Source organism: Pagrus major, chromosome 6 (genome assembly GCF_040436345.1).
Source record: "Pagrus major chromosome 6, Pma_NU_1.0".
NCBI lineage: Eukaryota > Metazoa > Chordata > Actinopteri > Spariformes > Sparidae > Pagrus > Pagrus major.
In genome coordinates, this window is record NC_133220.1 from 23055751 (window position 1) to 23075127 (window position 19377).

The window sequence follows — 19377 nt, forward strand, 5'->3', positions numbered from 1 at the left end:
TAGTAGTGACGCAGGGATCTGACGGCTTTAAATGCCGCGAGCGCGCTCCCCTTTAAAGCGACGGGAGCGCGCGCTAATCCCCGGTCCTCACTGTGGCTTTGATTTGGTCATCCGACTGAATTATTGAGCAACAATTCAATTCCAGCCGACTCACGTGAATTCGTTGGCTGTTTTAGGCATTTACTCCAAATATAGTCACAGTAATAATCTTCTGAAACCACTTGTACTAAAAGTAGACTGCAGAGAGGAGACTGGCATAAACCAGAAACCACAATCACAGATGAGCAGTCTGTGAGAGCTCCCAGAGACTGGATTAAGATGAGAAGCAGAAAATAATAATGATGGGGAGTTAGATTTGCTGTTTAAATTGTCAATAAAACCAGTAGACCAACATCTCTGACACATGGTGCCTGTTCCGGACATGGAAAGTCATCTGTTCATCTGATCAATTATTTAATACTTTTTGTAGGTGCTTAAGAGGGCCGGCTAGAAGTGTTGTGTCACTGTCGAAGCTAAGCAAAGACCAACTAATGTAACTGACTGTATGTATAACACAGGACTGACACAGCAAGACATAAAAGTGGGCCTCTCATATGTACTGAATTATCAAGTCTAGGTGATAAAAACACAATGTCACACTTGTTTGTGTAGGCCAGAAACAGGAAAGTTATCAAATTTTCCACTTCGCCAAGAGCACGTCATATGAGCGGCACAAAACCACAGCGACGGTTGAGGCTTGTCCCCCTAGCAGAGCTGAGAAAGCCCCCGAGGACACCCACAGCACTCCCACACAGGCTGAGAGAAAAACTTTCAATTTCACTGTGCTTTGACATGTCAAAACAGCTCACTTGTTTTCTCTTTTCATGTGGTGATTCATCCTCAAAGAGGTATGCTGCCCCTGTAAACCTACGAGAGGACATGTAAGGGCTTTTACTTTTACTTTTGAGCCTGTTTTACTTCATCAGAGGAGATGATATCATTTCTCACAGCAAAACAAGAAGTATGTTTTACATTTTTCTCATGCCATACCCGTGAGCCATTTAAAAAACCCTGGGATTCCCCCTGCATTTAAACCATGTTGACTTATATCATTTCATATTGTTAATTTGCTCTAATGTCACGCCTGGGTGTTGGCTTTACACTTCTGTTAAAAGTCACTGTGGTGAGCGCTGTTTCCCTGATTTTATTACTTCTCTTTTACAGTGAAAACCTGTGATCAAATGCAGAGAAATAACTTATCATTCAAGTTAAACATCAACAGGAAGACAGACACATGAAACATCAAAACCACAGGACGATGTAATCACTCACTATTCATTCACTGAGCTGACAACGATACACTTGAAGTCAGTCTAGAAATTAAGTCATGTGAAAGAATTTGAATGATCAACCATGAAGGGAAAAGTCAAACTCCTTTAATACACACAGATGTCAGACACACATATATACGCAGACAGATAAACGGAGAAATATACAGTCAGTTTGGTTAAATTCATCACTTAAGGTTCTCCAGATGTCTCAGCGGTTCTTCTGCAGGAGAAAGAGGAAATACAGCCTTAGAAAAACACTAACAGCTGACTTAGCATTCATTTGGCTTTATCCTGAAAGTCCATCACCGTGGCAGCCTGTTAGAAATACAATAACACTAAAGGCATTAATGAGGTTTATATTGAACTGCTGTACTCAGTCGCCAACCACACACACACACACACACACACACACACACACACACTCACATAAACACACTGAGTTATAATCCATCAGTAGTGTTTCCTCCTTCTCCACACTGTGCATCTTATCTCTAAATTGAGATTCACATTTTATCGACTGTTCTCGGATGCTTCCTCTTCCTATAGCGTGGGCTGCAGAAGATCCAGTGTCCATAACTGTTCATGAGTGGCACTTAAATTGAGGTGCTTATCAGGGGAAGTGTGCGTGTGTGTTTGCGTTTGTGAGTCAAGATGATGCTGCACTTTTGTCACAGTGTAGAAGGTCTGGCCAAGCTCGGCTCCAGAGCTGCTGCAGGGTTCACTACTCCCAGACTATAGGACAAAAGACAAATACAATCAACATCATGGTTTCTCACCTACTGTATCATGGGGGTGTTAGTTTCAACAGAGGTTGGGTGCTCAACTGACCTCTCAATGATGCCATTGTTACACTGTAGCTCCCTCACCAAAATCTCCATTTCCTCCTTCAGACGGTGCATCCTAGAACAAAGGAAGAGATGTTATCAGTGCAATCGGGCAACTCTTTATCATGCGCGCACACACACACACACACACACACACACACACACACACACACACACACACACACACACACACACACACACACACACACACACACACACACACACACACACACACACACACACACACACACACACACACACACACACACACACACACACCTGGAGACCATCTGGTCCTTGTCGGTGGGCACAATTCCAGGCTGTTGTCCTGCTTTGGTGGACCGCACACTGAAAAGGATTTTGTCCAGAGTCTGAGGAGCACAGAGGAGATGTTATATGACAACCAAATACTTTCAAATCTAATAAAAGAGATCTCCAAATTATTTATTAACTTTTGGCCTTGTGTCATGTTACAATCTTTGATTTGAGATGCAGAGACAGAGAGTAAATTGAAATGTTGACCTTATTTTGGCACTGCTCACTCATCTCCAGGTCTGCCAACAAGCCTGTGGAGAAGGAGCTGAAGTCCTGCAGTCGGGTCTGCATCTCCAGTAAAACACTGCAAGGTACAGTACAGATGACACACTTCAGTAAGTCAAAGCAAACATCTTTATAATGTGTCAATGCATGCTGGATTCCAAAACAGAGGAAAAATCAATGGAAAAATGTTTGAAACATTGAATTGGAAGACTGAAATCTACTATGGTCAATTTTAAATGAGCAAAAAATGTAAAGACAGATAATCTGGATATTTTGTTAACAGGTAATTAAGTATTTATTCAACTATTATGATGAGTTTTGATCTAATAAAATATATTTTTATCATAGTTTAATATTTTTTAACCCTTCTCTTAAGATAAAAACCAAAACAGTTTTAGTTCATAAACCCTATGTAAGGTTTTACTTTACACTTGGCAAATATGTGACACAAGAATGATTGTGAGAGAATCTTTTGGTTGCATGTATAATACCTACACACACATTCACACCTGAAACTGTCACGCTCTACTGTTCTTCAAAGGCTCCGCTGTGTCTGGGAAGCCTCGTTCAAGGTGCAATACGCAACCAGACTTTTGAATAAACAAGGCCACACACAAAAGTTCTCATTTGTTGGATTTGAAATGCGTTCATTTAAATGCACTTCAACAAACAGTTCACAGCTTTACAAAAAGTGTTATGTTAAGCACATTTATTCCTTAATTTTAAGACTTAGCTTATTCAAAATCAACTGTCATAATGTTATTTTTTTAATGTAAAATTTTGTTGCTTTATCTGAGCAAAATTGAACAGGAATTTAAGAATTATAGAGTGAACTGTGATAAAATTTACAATCTCAAAATCAGATGCTTAACAAATGTGAAGTGAGGATTAATAATGCAGACTACCTACTTAATCTCTTTGAGGGAGAATGTCCTACTGCTCTGTGCTAATCTTCTTCATCTAAGCTTTCATCATCTGAGTGAATGCCTGTCAAACCACACAAATAGTTATCTTGTTGTAAATAATCAGGATAATGTGAGATAACACAGATCAGTTGAGTCTGGCCAAAAGTCCACACTGTATTTGGAGTTCAAAAAACGACCCTAGAGCCTGCTTTGACCTGCTCCAAGTCCGTGTTGAGGCCAAAATCTCTTTGTATCTCTGCACGCAGTCCTCTCTGAAGAGAGATTTCACTCGCTTAATGTGGCCCGACAGGTGGATTCTGGGAAGGGAGAGTGACAAGCAGATTACAGGAGAGCTCAGAGTAAAACCCTTCGGGACAGCAGCTGTGTGGACTCGTACTCACTTCTCAAACTTGTGGATTTGCTCATCATTATATGCCAACTCTGAGGTGAAAATAAGAAAAGTTACATTTTTTTCATGAAGAAAAACAGCAATGAATACACATTATGTACCAACAAATAAATATACATACTGCCGGTAATTCTGTCTTTACGATAATGCTGATGTATTGCTGTTATCTTTTGCAGCAGCATCTCCATCTTCTGACAGCTGTGGGAGACAAAGAGGTCACAGTTCAAATGCCACACAGCAATGAGGTCACCCTGCAGCTTTGAATCACTAAGTACCTCTTGTCATTGGCCAGCGTCTCTGCTAGCTTGGCCTGCTCTATCTGCAGATGGTCCAGCCGGTTCTGAAACTCATGGATGCCAGCAGCGTATATAGGCAGGTGCTCATGGACCTGTAGAGACAGCAGCCACAGATACCCGAATCAACAAATCACGAGTCTGCCACAGGATTAATGGTTCACAGTCCATCATCCTGGATTAGTAATGAAGTAATTCATCCCAATAAGTAAACGTCTGCTGGGTTGATACTAGAGCTGCAACGACTAGTCTGTTGATCCATTAGTCATCTAAAAACAAAATCAATCGGCAACTATCTTGATAATCGATTAATTGTTAAAAAAAAACTGTTTCCAGCTTCTGAAATGTAAGCAATTCCTGCTGTTCTTTGTCATTTATGATAGTAAATGAAGAGTTAATTTGAAGACGTCACTTTTGGGTTCCCGTAGACTGCGATGAGCATTTTCCACTACTTTTTTTGACATTTTATAGACTAAATTAATAATGGTGAAAATAATTGGCTGATTAGTCAATAAAGAAAACAATCTTTAGCGGCAGCCCTAGTTGGTAACATGGATCTAATAAAGTAAATCTGGACACAGCGTCAGAGGTGGAGCCTACGTTCATTCCTATGAAAAGCATCTCAGTGGTGCATGAAGCAAAAAAAGTTCCACTTCCTAGGTGTATAATTACATGATTTTCCACATAGTTTCCTCGTTGTGCGGCCCATAGAGTGTGGGCTAGGGACTTCCACCGGTTAAGACAAATTAATGGTGCTGTTTTTCTAGACTTTCCAACTGTTCACAGACTGAGTGGCTCAAATACTGATAGTGAAACAAGTTATTTCACAGGTTGTGTGTTGTTGAAAAAATATATCCACCGTTTTAGAGTCGCTTCTTTCACAATGTAAGCTCATGTTGAAAAGTGGGCCAGTGTGCCAGTGTCTAGTGACAATGTCATTAAATGGTTTGGGCACTATGTCAAATTGGCTTCAAAGCCCAGCGCTGTTCCTGGGGGCTTAGTTCATACATGCTAGAGATGCCCATCAAAACAGGAACAATTTTCCCATCCCTTTTCACATTACTATTTGTGTTATGATCTGTCATTCTCCACTTATGAAAGAAGGAATAAATAAATAATATGCAAAAAGCCCTCTTCCAAACAGGAAGTCACACATCAGTCACAGCAGTCAAGCTGGTTTCTGTGATGCTTCTTCCTGATGCCACTCACCAGCTGCAGCTTCTGAGTGCTATCAGCTGAACCTTGGTTTTCTGAAACGAAATGGCCTCTATGAAAAATAAAGATACAACAAAAGAGGGAGGAGAAAGTGAAAAAACAGAAGGTGGGTTTAAGTTTGATTATGAAAAATCAAAAATGTGTGTGTAACATCAAATATTCCTTTTTATTTAGCACAAAACTTACAGTGTATGAATCCTGTGTTCTACGTTGAGGCAAGACTGCAGTCTAATGGTGATCATCGCAATACTGTGCATTGCTTCTCCACACTCCTTTCGCAACTTCATCCTGAGGAACAATACGAATATAAGACCAGGAGGAGTAATGGAGGCGAGAAGAGTTTGACAAGGGTCATTACCCAGAGTCACACGTCATCACTCAGTGCAGTTAAACAAATAATCCTTATTTTAGCATGTGTGTGTGTGTGTGTGTGTGTGTGTGTGTGTCTCACATGTAGCTGTAGTATCCCTGTAGTAGCAGCTCTCTGTGTGTGTGCAGCAACCGTACTATCCTCAGATACTGGTGGACCACTCCCACTATTACCTAGAGAGAAGAGGGGGGGTTAAAGGAGGTCATAAATAATGGGTTGGAGGGTTATAATACACATATCTCTACAGAACATTAGGCATGTCTGTGATAAAAATTCAGTGGAGCAGAAGTACCTTGGAGAAATTGTAGTCTGCTATGACTTCAAACCTGGATGGGATGACTGGAGTCTCTGCTGCAGAGAGGAAAACCCACATCCCATAAAACGTATGACTTATGGAAACAGTGTGTCATGGTTCTTTTTTAATAAACCTTAATGATGCACTCATCTTTTGTATCTATATAAATATTACTCAGCAAAACATGATTCACAAACATATTTATCTTTTTTCTGTGTAGGTGTGATACTGGGATACACCTCAAATCAAAAACTCTTTCATATTTCCCTCAGGGGACTGCTATGAATAAAGAAGAGGAAAGCTACAAGACTTCACAGAAACAAATCAAAGGTGTCTTTGATTGTCTTACGTTCTCTAAAGGGCAGGCTGGTATTTGCTTCAAGCCCGAAGCTGAGCAAAATGAGGGGTCGCGCAGGTGAAGTACTCGGGAGGTTGACCACCTTCATGCTGCCTTCCAGTGGGAGGTCGTGACCCAGGTAGAGCAGATGTTGCAGCTGTACTCCTATACCAGTCTGAGAAGCCACCTCCTCGAAGAATGCTGACACCCTGTGATGATTGACGGGAGAAGAGAAGCAGACACCTTTTGAATTCAAGGTCTGATTCCTGGCTAAATTTGAAGATTAGAGTCAGTGCTATAATTGTGATTCCTTGCACAGATTTCCTGAGGCATCCATAATGTGTTATGTATTCATGTTTTTTGAGACAAAATATGTGATTGACACATCTGCAACTATAGTTAGATAAAAGCAAAAACTAACCTACAAACTATGATTCAGCTCACATCACATCCTCTGGCACTAATCAGATACTGCAGATGTAACACACACACTCACTCTGTTCTTCCACACTCAGAGGCCTGCAAGGACTCAATCAACTGAAAGGGAAAGCCTGTATACAAGCACTTGTGGATTACAGATATGATCTGGAGCTTATTTCCATGATCACATCAAATGCATTATACTCATTATTCTGCTCTTTCTTCACACTATGGGCTTGTTGGTGGATTCATCAGCTGAATGAGTCATGTCCACCAAAGCTTTTGACCATAATACCAACATCCCACCTTGCACCACGTCATTTACATTGATCCACCTACTCATGTTTCATGCCGTAAAGTAAACAAAAAACACTGTTGAACAGGCAGAGCACATTTAAAGGTCAGGAAAATACAGCCTACATATGTACGTATGTGACAATCTTTGTGCAGCCATAAACACACAGTGTTCTCTCCTTTCATGTTGTGGAAAAATTTAAAAAGTAAAAAGTAAGATTCTGCAGTTAAAAAATGCAAAATAAAACATAAGTTGTATCATCCTTGTTATTGCTGTCTCTTGAATTCTGTCAAAGCCACAGTAGTCTGTTAGGATTTAAACAGTTTGCTTCATTTATGTTTGATCTGTATAACGAGTGTGTTATGATACGCCTGTGCAAACCTACATGTTGTAGTGGTGTATGTAGATGCAGTGTGCCATGGCCTGTTGCAGAGAGAAGAGGTGAACTGGCTGTCGCTGCAGTATGTCTGTGGTGGCTGTGAAGAACTGGTCAAAACCCCAACACCTCTCCTGGTCGGCCTCCAGTATACCTGCAAGCACTGGAACCAGCTGCACTGTCAGACCCCTACAGACAGAGAGGGACATTACATAATTAGCATCAGGTGTACTCAAGAGCCACTGAGATGCATGTTAAAACGCTCTTTATTAGGCGACATACTGTGAGAGTTGGCAGCTGTGAGGTAGTTGGTAGCTCCACTCTATAGGTCCGTCCAACACCCGCTGTACTCCAGCTATTGCCCCCATAGGCTTCTCTGTAGTTATCTTATACCTACAAAACAACAGAAACAAGACAGGACAGGTTGATCATTGGTGGATGCTCATGTTCTACCTGATACACCAGGATTCTTAAGAAACAACATGGCAGAGGTTGCGATACTGAATGTTTTCCATCATTAACTTAAATATTTTTAACAATGTAAAAATGTCCGACTGTCCGTCATTTTGACGGATTAAGACTCTGAGGGCAACCTACAGTAACATTAGTAATTCACACACAACAATGGTAATGACCACATGTAAAACCACCTGTAGTAGACCCCCTCGCTATCTGGGTGCTGTATGGCAGCAGAGCAAAGAAACATAAGAAGTCATCTGTCGGAGTCAAAGGCACAATAATGACAATCAACTCTGACAATTGCTATGTCCCTTTATCATTAGAAAATAAAAATGACAGGTAATAATACATTACGACGGAATATTTACGACCCTGTTTGTCAAAATCAAGGCCAACAAGAAAGAAAGAAAACGCAACCTCTGCAGCATGCAGCAAAACATCTTCCTCTGAGGGGAAATCTAAACACAGTTTGGCACAATTTGAAAGATTGAGTGGTGTTTTCCATTTTCACAGAAATATGTTAACTGTCCTTGAAGGGGTGGATTTTGAAAGTCACTGTTGCCATCAAAAATATACGGTCTGTAAATTTTGAATGTATTCACTTACATGGTGGGCTTGTTTCTGCGGGGCCCTCCATACGGTATGAAGGGGAGACTCCCGGTGGCAGCGTGGTAAAATGTCACACCAATACTCCACAGGTCTACACTCACTCCATAGGATTTCTGATGAGGCTTACGCAGCACAGCACGTTCGTACATGTCTGGGTGCTGCACACACACACACACGTTTCAAACAGTAAGAAAAAAAGACACAAACAAGTCTGCAGAGGTGGATATACAGCCATAGTAGCTTCATATGTTGACAGCAGTTCAGATTATCATCTAATCTTGAGTATTAGCTAAGTATCAAGTGAAAGCAGAGGCAGTGTTTTGCCCTAACATGTATTATTTTCCCAGGAGTGCTTTTTCTTTTTTCCAGGAAACACCATTTAGCTGATTAAACATTGAGAGGTCACACATATACACTCTTATCAGCTAGAAATATAAATGATATTGTTGCCAACATGTACAAACACTGTGAAACTGTATCACATAAGCCAATAATAATGCTCTTTTGTCTGTCAAATTATTCCGATTATGTAGAATTTCCACGTTAAATTATTTAAAACCCTTTAAACTAAGATATGTATCAATTTGTCCACTAGAGGGCTACCTAGTCTTGATAATACAAGTTGCATTGACGTATAAGGAACTGAGCCTTACAAGTCTGTTAGTCTCACAAATCCATTTGAACAGGTTCAGGTTGTCTTTGCTGCAAAACCCAACACTGTTCAACAGGATTTTCACATGAAGCTGGAGTGGAATCACATGCAACGGTGTGGTTTGTAACAAACACACCAATCACATGCAACACATAAACATTTCAACAGACAGTGATAGAAACAGCTTATAGACTGCAGGATAACAGCTAGAGCATAAAAGAAAGGATGAGTGGGAACAACACATGAGATACTGATTGCACCCTTGGCAGTAAAGAAATGTTCTTTTGTCAAGAACAAGCTATTAAACAGTGAAAGGCAGTGCTGTTTCTGTGCTAGCAAGCCTTAAGAGCTTTCCCTGAAGTAAACACTGAACTCACTGAGAAGGTTACCAATAATCTTACATAACACTTTTATACACTGCCTGGCCAAAATAAAAGTCACTACCTGGATTTAATGCAGCAAATAGGTAAGAGCCTTCCTTTGGATAATTACTGCAGTGATTAATATGTTTCAACTGGCAAAAAGTTATTTAACCCTAACTGATGCAGTGAGTAGCTTCTCCTTTCTTAAACAACCATGTGGGAAGACATGTCCTGTGGTCGTGGAAAAGATGATACTCTGTTTCAGAACGGTCAAATTTTTTGCCTGCATCAAATAAAGAAAACAACTAAGGAGATAGCTGAAACTACCAAAATTGGGTTAAGTGCATTATTAAACCTGGAAGGATAGTGGTGAACCATCATCTTCGAGGAAGGGTTATCTTGAAAAAATATCTTGAATGATCGTGATCGAGGTCACTTAAACGTTTGGTGAAATCAAATTGTAAAAAATCAACAGCAGAACTCACGGTTATGTTTAATAGTGAAAGTAAGAGCATTTCCACACACAGTGTATAATAAGTGTCCACCAATAGGGTGCACTGAACTTACTTTTCATTGATGGAATGTTAATTCATCATTTTTTTTTATTTTACTCTGTCTTTATTTATCCAGGATATTAGGTTAGCAATGTCCTCTTCCACTGAAGGAGTAAAAACACGTGCTGTTCATAAAATCACCTCATGTCCTATAAGGCAGCAGTAATGGAATATAAAGCTATGTTAAGATTGCCTGCAGGTTCACCCGTAGTAAAGATGATACAGGGGAAGTCTGTCCACAACACATTATGGAAACAAATCTTCAAAACACTGCCCCCTCAGACATCACAGTAGTTTATCAAAGTATTAACTTTATTATACTTATTATCAAAGTATAAAGTATTAACTTCATGACATGGCTTATGTTCCAAGATCTGTTTCTTTTAAAGTTAGCAGGATGCATCAATAACTATAATTTTAAATGAAATTCTGCAAAAGCTATTCCATATAGAGGCCCCCCAATTACTACCAACTAAGATTTTCACAATTTTTGGGGGGTAAAACAACTTTTTCACAACTAATTTATTAAATCTTAATCAATCTTTAGTTTATTCTTTACAGATACACTTGGATGACCCACCAAAACTTGATTTGAAAAGTCAGTTTTATTGCATTTTCCCATACAGCCAAATACAGGCTTATTAAATGTATTCGTGGGACGGTTATCTTACCAGATACTCTTCAGTTCCATATATAGACACGAACTTCTCATCGTCTTCCAGCTCTCTTGCAGCTCCAAAGTCAGTCAACTTATAAACAGACTTGCCGTCCTCCCCAACCTGCCGCATGATGTTACCTGGCTTAATGTCCCGGTGTACCACTCCATTTTCCCGTAGGTGGTTCATCCCCTGCACTGAAAAGGAAAAAAGGGAGCGACACCTCAGTTTAGGTATATGAAATTATTGGGAAACACCAAGATATGCACCCACCTACACACAGCAAAACTGTGAGGAACTCTGTTTCAGGCAAGCCAAAAGCATTTTCTGGCTCCTCAAGGAGGCTGAGCAGACTTCCTCCCGAACAATACTCCATCACCAGCACCTTCTGTTTAGACGGCAGCTAGAGAGAGAGTTGAGAGATGAGCAGCACTTCATTTAACACTGTAAACATTATGAAAATATAATGAAAACTTACTGACTCAAGAAATCCATGACATATACTGTAAAAACTACTGTAACTTAGTAAGGAAAGTGACTGAGAAGGTAATTAGCAATGTATAAACACACTAAGGAAGCCATCTACTCCAAGTGTAGGGCTGCAACAAACTAACTGTCTAATTGTCTTAGTTTTATACAACTGTCTAACAGAGTAAGACCAGATATACAAATAAATTAATTTGGAACAAAGCAGCAGCACTTATACTGTGACGCTAAACTCATCTTAACACATGGCCATGTTTTCCATTGTCGTATTTTTTGTCTCCCCCCCTCTAACGGTCCCCATACCTCTTCAACAGCGTACAGCTTTACAATATTGCTGTGGTTGAGCTTCCTCAGCATCTCGAACTCTCTCATCTGGACATCATGGGGGCGGTTGTAGCTCACCACGTTAAAAACCTTGACGGCTACCAGCTCACCAGACTTCTGCATGCACACGCACGTGCACACGGACACACATTGACATCAGCATAACACATCAAAGTATCACATAGGAACATCAAAAACAGCCCACATTAGCACTGCAACCACAACCTTTTCTTATCGCACATCCTGGTGACGCTTTAGAGACAAAAAGTAGGCTGAAACATCAGCCGTACTGGCAGCAGCGATGAGAATGAGCTGCTCAGCGAAAAACAACTTGACAGTGCATTTGAATGATAAACACACAGCTACCTTATTGCGTGCCTTGTAGACACTAGCAGTAGCCCCTTGGCCGAGGACATCTTGTAAGGACCACAGATAGTTTGTTGTACTGGCTGTAATGCCTGACATGCTGGAGGAGGAGACAGAGAGGATGATTCAGATAATTAGAAAAACATTAACAGAGACTGGGGAGAGAGACAAGCCCTCTTTGTCTTTGTGCTCCCTGGGAAATCAAATTAAATACAGAACAAACTAGTTAATTATACATACATAACAACTAACCAGTGTTGCAAAAAGTACCCCTCGGTCATACTTTAACAGAAATGAAGATATCATGTTAAATATTACATTGGTTAATGTGAAGGTCACCCATATGAAAAGTACTTGAGAAAAAGTCTTAAAGTGTCTGAAATTAAATGTACTTCAGCATCAAATGTAATTTTCTAGCAATAAATGTGTTTAAGCCTCAAAAGTACAAGTTACAGTAAGTACCACATATGTTTACATGTACATGTGTCTACTATGGCTCTGATGCTGCATGTAATCTGCAAAGTACCTTGTAATTAAAGTGGTCAAATGAATGTAGTGGAGTAAAAAGTACAATACTACAGTACAGTACTCAGGTACAGTACGTGGCAGAAAATGGAAATACTCAAGTTAAGTACAGAAATTGCACTTAAGTACACAACTTGAGTAAATGTACTTAGTTACATCCCATCACTGCAACTAACTACCAAGTGGGTCAATGTTAGTAGTTGGTTTATAACTGAACACATGAAGTAAAGTACAATATAAATCAGTTATTAAAGACAAAACAAATCCCTTCCGTTACAGACAAACTAGCTAACACAACAGCGAACTACACATGAAATGCTCAGGTGATTTTAATTAGCGTTACCTTAATATCTAGTTAGCTAATTAAACTGAGAGCCAACTGGACTGTGCACTTTAACAACACAACAATTAGTAGCCACACTAACGAGCTTAAATCTGTTAGCAACTACTTATGTTAACAACTAACCAGTTTAGATACTTCTTACTGTCGTGTAACTAACTAAAATGTTAGCTTGAAGTGTTAGCTTACCTGGTCTGCTGCTGCAGTTAGCCTTCACCGGTTAAGCAAACTGCACGACGGTAAATCCCGGTGACTTTGGCGTCAAAACACACTTTGTGTCGTCAGTTACAGCTCACAATGACCTGGGGCTTTACGGTAAGACCCAGGCTTGGCTGAAAACAAAAGACGCCTACGTGTGAAACTTCTTCCGTGGTGAGAAACACAAACAGCTGCATACCTGTCCTAATGGCCACTCTCTGAACAGGTACCAGGTACACGGCACAGGGAGGACAGGCTGATGAGGACAACAACAGCGTCGCTCCGTCTCTTTCTAACGTGGATCCTGAAGGTTCACAGAGACAGCTGCTGGCAGCGCTGCACTTTCTGTTTTAGGAAGTGTGGGTTTCACTCGGGGCGGACTCTGGTCTGCAGATGCTGGCGGAAACACAGCTTAGTGCAAACTTGACAGTTTTATTCTCTGTGTGAACTTCCGACCGTGTTACAAGTTGTGAGAGTAGTAAAGGCTGCAGACTGTGGCATCCTGGGAGATTTACAGTAAGTCTAAGTGTTGATTTGACACCAGTTTTTACGACTTGGAGACCACAGCTTCATGCAGGGACCCTGGTTGTCCCCAGACCTGTGTGGTTAAAGAGAAACAGACAGCTGAATGTCCACGTGCCCACATCAGCATATCAGCAAACACTGCCCCAAGCACCAGGCCCTGTACTGAATGTTTCAATCATAGTTTTTGTTTTGTAGATGGCCTACTTAACAGGGTTACGCCTTCATGAGTGGATGTGATTGTGTCCCCATGTCCCTGTAAAGTCTCCATGAGTGCTGCCATCCTGTCCTTTCAGTTGTTCCATTCATGTCCATGGAGCAACAGTCCATCCCTCACAAACCTGACCTGTAAAATGTCACCTTAAATAACTCTGAATGTCTTAAGTGGTGAGTATAGTTCCCCTGTACTGTCAGCTGAAAATGCATGACTCATTATGTGATCGTTTTAGTGAAATGACTGACTGATACACGTGAATTTGTCGCGACAAGATTGTGCACGCACGTGCAGCCTCATGCAGAAATCAAGGAAGATAAAGAAGAAGGAAGGGTCTTTGCGTCACTGAATCTTTCTTTGGTGCCAGACTGTGGTGTCAGCTGTATTGAAGTCAAAGGGAAAGGCATGAGGAAACACACTGAAACCCAACACATCTACGTCATATGACTTCTGATGAAAAAAAAGTAGGTTAACCTACCCACTGCAAACAGGAGCCTTTCCTAAACAAAGTCGAGGAACCTACTGTCACCACTGTCTGGCCCCAAGGTGAGATTCGGTGACCCTTCTTTCTTTTCTGGGCTTCTTTTATCTCCCGATACCAACTCTAACACCTCGTCTTAAGGTAAGCTATACTGATACTGAGAACTGATCTGATATCAGTGTCTCTTTTTTCACAGATGTAATAATCTGCACACATCCACATGTTGGAAACTCACTGGAATCTTGCATGTTGCTTAAGAGCCAGTCAGGAGGTTTCTTGTGAGTCACAGAAACGACGTAGATAATGCACAAGTAATGATTGTTTAATGTTCATGTATGGTTTATCATTTGGCCGGCCGTTTCCATGATGACTGTCTGGTCTGATGCCGCAGACACTGTACAGTATGTGTCCACCTGTTCACCTGAGTATCACTTCCTTAATTGCCGAGCAGACTTTGCATGTTGTGTGTTCTGTCAAAGAGGAACTCCGCAGATTTTACTCATGAAGTTATATAATAAGAGTTTAAAAGAGTTAAATGTGTTAAAATGGAGTAGTTCAATTCATTATTTTCTTATATTCACTTTAATTCTGCGTACATTCATTCTTCAACAATTTTTCAGGTTCCTGTTTTGAATCTCAGTTCAGTCACATTAAAAGCCTCCCTGCTGTTTGTGTTGGTTATGGGGGTCTATGGAGAGATGCTGTTGAGTTGCACTGAGTGTATGAGTCTCAGACAGTTTTGGACTGCTTTGGGTTTTTTTGTTTTTTTTAAGTCGGCCTCTTGGGAGTCTCCCAACTTTATGGAAGTAAACCTTGAGGCTTTTCTTTTGTCTACACAGCTTAAGCAAACTTTATTTCCAACAGACCATATAAACATTTTGGTTAGTTAAACCCTCAATTCTTGCTTCACTTGTGTCTTCATGCTGTATAATCTCAGTCTCTCACATCACCTTTCATAATTACTGTACTTTCCTGAACAGACACAATGTTCAATGTATTTTGTCATTATCTTCATCAATATTCTCATGGATGATGTTCTGAAGTTAAATGTGTAATATTTTCTGTCAATCACTGCGCAGAATCCCCAGAAAAGATCCAAATGATGATGATGATGATGATATCCACAGTGATGCTCTCCAATCAGGAGAGAATCTGGAGGTCAGGTCATCCACAATGCTGAATGAGCTCAAATTTGGACCACAAAATCAAAAATCAAAGAGTTCAAGAATCTTTATAGCAAGCAATGTTTATTAAAAAACAGATCTACTACAAGAACTACACATAGAATTATATAAGGCCTATTTGATTAAACTACTATTGCTATTACTGTACAATATTGTACCAAAAAAGAGTGTACCTCTGTAATGTACAACATTGTATATACAAAGTACATCTGAACACAGGATTCTCCAGTAATACAGAGACAACTATAAATAGATTTGACATTACAGTCTTTTTTTTTTTTAGTTCTGCTGTTTTCAAATGGACACAAAAATGCATATTTAACAATATTCAATTCTGACAACTCATCCCCACACAGTTAGTCCACACGCAAAGCCAAGTTGTTCAAGTGCACGATGATTGATTTAAGATCGAAGAGAGTCCCAACGGCCGGGACAAAACACACCAACCAACCACATGCATGTCTGTATGTGTGAGAGTGCGTGTGTGCGTTGATCAGTTCACTGCAAACACACACACACAGTCACACTCCCTCTAGCTGTCACGATGAGGTAAGAGCAACACAAATACGCCAGGTCATACACAACAGTATACAGAGATTTAAAAAATAACCCTCAACAGTTATAATTCATTACCTGGTAGAGAACATACAGGAATGCAGTATGTGCTGTATTTCTGGGAGGAGGGTCGAGGAAGGGGAGGAAGGGGAATATGAGGACAGAATTCAATCAATACAGTTGCGAGAACAGGAAGGTGTTACTCAGCTTACCAAGAATGGCATATGTCAACTTTGGAAGTCAGTGTTTGCAAAATGATTCACATATTCCTCAATTCTTCATCAGATCTAATAATGCAAAGATACATTTTAGCGAATAATATAAACAAAAACAAAAGTTTAAGATCCTGGATTTGGGTTTTCTCGCCTCTTTCTTTTAACGGTCCAGTGTGTAGGATTTAGTGGCATCTAGCAGTGAGGTTGCAGATTGCAACCAACTAAAAGTCTGAGATCCTTTATTGATGAGAAGAGGGTTCACTCGTAGAGGAACAACTGAATGAAACGGATAACATTGCCAAAGATCCTTGAATACTTAAGAAGAATAAACTGAATAAACAAATTGACCTTAAAGGACAACACAGTTTCATATTGTTTGACTTTGTTTATATTTGGCGGACCCTGCCACCTCTCTAGCATCAAACAGTGTTCTGGGGACCTTATTTTCCTCAGAGAACAGCTTGTTTATTCAGATATTATCCTGAATTTGAATTTCTTCAACTACATATTGCTCCTTTAATGGAAACATAATTATGAATATTATTTTCTATTTCTGGCCCTAAATCATCCAAAATCCTGCACACTGGACCTTTAAAGCTGGCCTGCCATGGATGTTGTCACGGCAGCGACTGAAGACAACATTTTATGTATCCCTGCAGACTTTTGTTGGCAACACATACACAGTGCATATTTATTCAGCACGGCAGCTGCTAGCTGAAGTGTTTTCCTGTGTGTTACGCCATATAGTTGCTGCCGAGTGGCATCCCTTGATGACGGGTGGTCGGGGGGCAGGGCTGGGAAGAGGTGCATACATACTCCTCGCATGCTCACACAGGCACACACACATGCACACACCCAGACAGCTACACAGTTCAAAATGTTTACCATTACATGATCTGAGCATTAATAAACAACTGGAAAAAAAAATAATTATAATAATAAAAGCAAACTTTTGCTTAAGAACGCATCGGATGAGGTGGTTGGTTGTGCTTCTATCTAAACACACTCAGGAGGATCCTCAGCTCCATGCTTCCAGTTATCGTCATGATTATTACACATACATACACACCATTAGAATAATAAAACCCTTTTTTTTTTTTACTGTTAAGTCTGAAGGATATAGTTAAAGGAGCAAGCTGTAACTTTGTTTTGAAGTTGTCCTGTAGCTGGCACTGCTGATATATAAACTGATGTCTATGGCCCCAGCATGCAAGGAAAAACCTGAAAGGCGTTTAGCTGCCACAAAACACACACACATTTGGAGAAAATGCGTGCGTCTGTGTGAGTACGATCCAACATTACCTATAAAAATGCTGGGTTTCAGTGGTCCTCTACATACACAATAGAGCTGCAGGAGGGAAGCAGCATAATGCCTCAAACTACCAGCTTTCATTATTTTTATTGCTATATTTGGAGTTACTGTTGTTATGTTTTGGAGAGCGCTGCTCCTGCTATGCTCATGTTGTGGTACTAGTACTGAACAATAACAATAATAATAATAATAATAATAATAATAATAATAGAAAAAAAAAATCACCAATAGATCAAACACTGGAGGAAGAGATAAAATAAAGCTCTTGATCACATGACTTACACTGATATTTGGCCCAGTTTTCTTTCCTTTCATCATCAATCAGAACACCTTTAATCTGCAGTCTTTCCACTTCTGAAGCAGCGAGTCAGTGAGTTTTCATTTCTACACAGAATGAGAGCTTAGCATTTCACAGTCTATTCTCAGGAATCAAACACTCCCTTCCAGTCCGCTAGTCATGGGTCATTAAAAAGAAAAAAAAAACTCTGTCATGTCTACTATACAAAAATCAAACAGTGCTTTTTGTTCCTCACTTAAATCTGTGTGTAAAAGGCAAGTAACACTCTTGCACGCTCACTCAAACACAATTTCAAACATCACAAACTAGTGTATGTAAGCTGTAGGTGCCCGTCCTGAGTCCTGTTCCCTTGTACGAGATTTTAAAAGTCCGGCGATCCCTGGAATCTCTGTGGTGGCAAAGAAAGAGAAGCGTCTAATCTATGCCTGTGATAGCAGAGCTGCAGGGAGAGGGCAGAAATAACTCTCGACACCCTAAAGGGAACATGGCGTCTTAAGAACTCGCCTGGACACCGAGAAGTGAATGCTACACATGAGTAGTGGGTTAGGTCTCGTGTGAAAATGAAGTGCTTTCTGCACCTGCTAGAAGAGCTGTAAGAATCCAAGAGTTTGTGAGAATCAGTAAGGTGGATCAGACTGAGAGGTCCTAAGCCGGGCAGGATTTGTCGTTAGACTGGGGTGGAGGTGGAGGAGGAGGGGTGTGAGGGAGAGAGTGTGTGTGGCCTGTGAGTGGAGGAGGAGGTGTAGGGGGCACAGTAGAGGTTGGGGAACCCATGGCCGGGCTGCAAGCTCCCCCTCCGCTTTTCGGGAACACCACTGGTTTGGGCCTCGTCGCTGGCGGGCGCAGCTCTCTGAAGGAAGGTACGGATGAGGAGAGGGAGGAAGAGGAGAGGGAGGGGGACGTGGCGGATGGGAGGGGGCTCCTCGGCTGGCTCTTGGCTGGGCGGAAGGAGGAGGGCACGTCGCTGGCAGAGGAGGCGCTGCGCTGAAGTGGGTGGGCGTGAGAGGAGCCGCCCTCGCTGTCCCGCAACAGACGGGAGTGGAGTGGACTGGAAGGCTCCGATGCCCCTCCTCCCCCACCACCACCCACACCTTTCAGCTGCTCCAGTGTGTCGAGGACCACGTCAGGGGCGTGTGTGTGTTTTGAGGTGCTCTGTCTCTCCAACTTAGTGAGCTCACACAGGGCAGAGCTCATGGCAGCCTCAATGTCCTGCAACATGACAGTAAAGTAAAAGTTAACTTGTGCATAGAAAACCCCACAGCAGCACATGTGGATGTCACTGATGTGTACCTGTGAGCTGGGCTCCACCTGGGCGATGACCTCAGGGTCCAGTGGTCTGTGGTTGCTGAAGCTCTTAGAGCGCCCTGCTGTAGTTGTCTTGCGTAGCTGTGGACTCTCCACCTAAATGTTCACAATGTGTTCAATTAAATGCTTGCTGGAATTAAACAAAAACACCCCTCCACTACATTAATCTGT

The 19377-nt window shown here is 41.1% G+C and overlaps 2 protein-coding genes across 3 annotated transcripts in view; both read right to left on the reverse strand.

The window, feature by feature from the left end:
* Positions 1-1399: 1399 nt before the first annotated feature.
* ikbke (inhibitor of nuclear factor kappa B kinase subunit epsilon) lies at positions 1400-13481 on the reverse strand. The gene is made up of 21 exons (XM_073468544.1): positions 13112-13481; positions 12058-12157; positions 11671-11808; positions 11155-11284; positions 10897-11078; positions 8655-8815; positions 7872-7982; positions 7599-7778; positions 6511-6707; positions 6159-6217; positions 5948-6039; positions 5683-5784; positions 5491-5548; positions 4264-4376; positions 4110-4186; positions 3981-4020; positions 3795-3896; positions 2657-2753; positions 2414-2505; positions 2139-2210; positions 1400-2042 (listed from the first exon to the last, which is right to left on the reverse strand). The coding sequence occupies exons 2-21, from the start codon at positions 12154-12156 to the stop codon at positions 1979-1981; spliced, it is 2166 nt and encodes a 721-aa protein (XP_073324645.1). The 5' UTR covers position 12157; positions 13112-13481; the 3' UTR covers positions 1400-1978.
* Positions 13482-15565: 2084 nt separating this feature from the next.
* srgap2 (SLIT-ROBO Rho GTPase activating protein 2) overlaps positions 15566-19377 on the reverse strand; it is a 60769-nt gene continuing 56957 nt past the window's right edge. For both annotated transcript variants that reach the window (XM_073468107.1, XM_073468108.1), the window contains 2 exons: positions 19192-19302; positions 15566-19110 (listed from right to left, as the gene is read on the reverse strand). In XM_073468107.1, coding sequence (XP_073324208.1) covers positions 18547-19110; positions 19192-19302 — 675 coding nt within the window. In that variant the 3' untranslated portion in view covers positions 15566-18546. The remainder of the gene's footprint in view (positions 19111-19191; positions 19303-19377) is intronic.

Coding starts and splice junctions, on each gene's coding strand:
- ikbke (XM_073468544.1), bottom strand. CDS start 12,156: ATGTCAGGCATTACAGCCAGTACAACAAACTATCTGTGGTCCTTACAA. Junction 2,506..2,656: donor GTGAGCAGTGCCAAAATAAG/GTCAACATTTCA, acceptor TGTGCTCCTCAG/ACTCTGGACAAAATCCTTTT. Junction 2,043..2,138: donor AACAATGGCATCATTGAGAG/GTCAGTTGAGCA, acceptor TTTGTCCTATAG/TCTGGGAGTAGTGAACCCTG.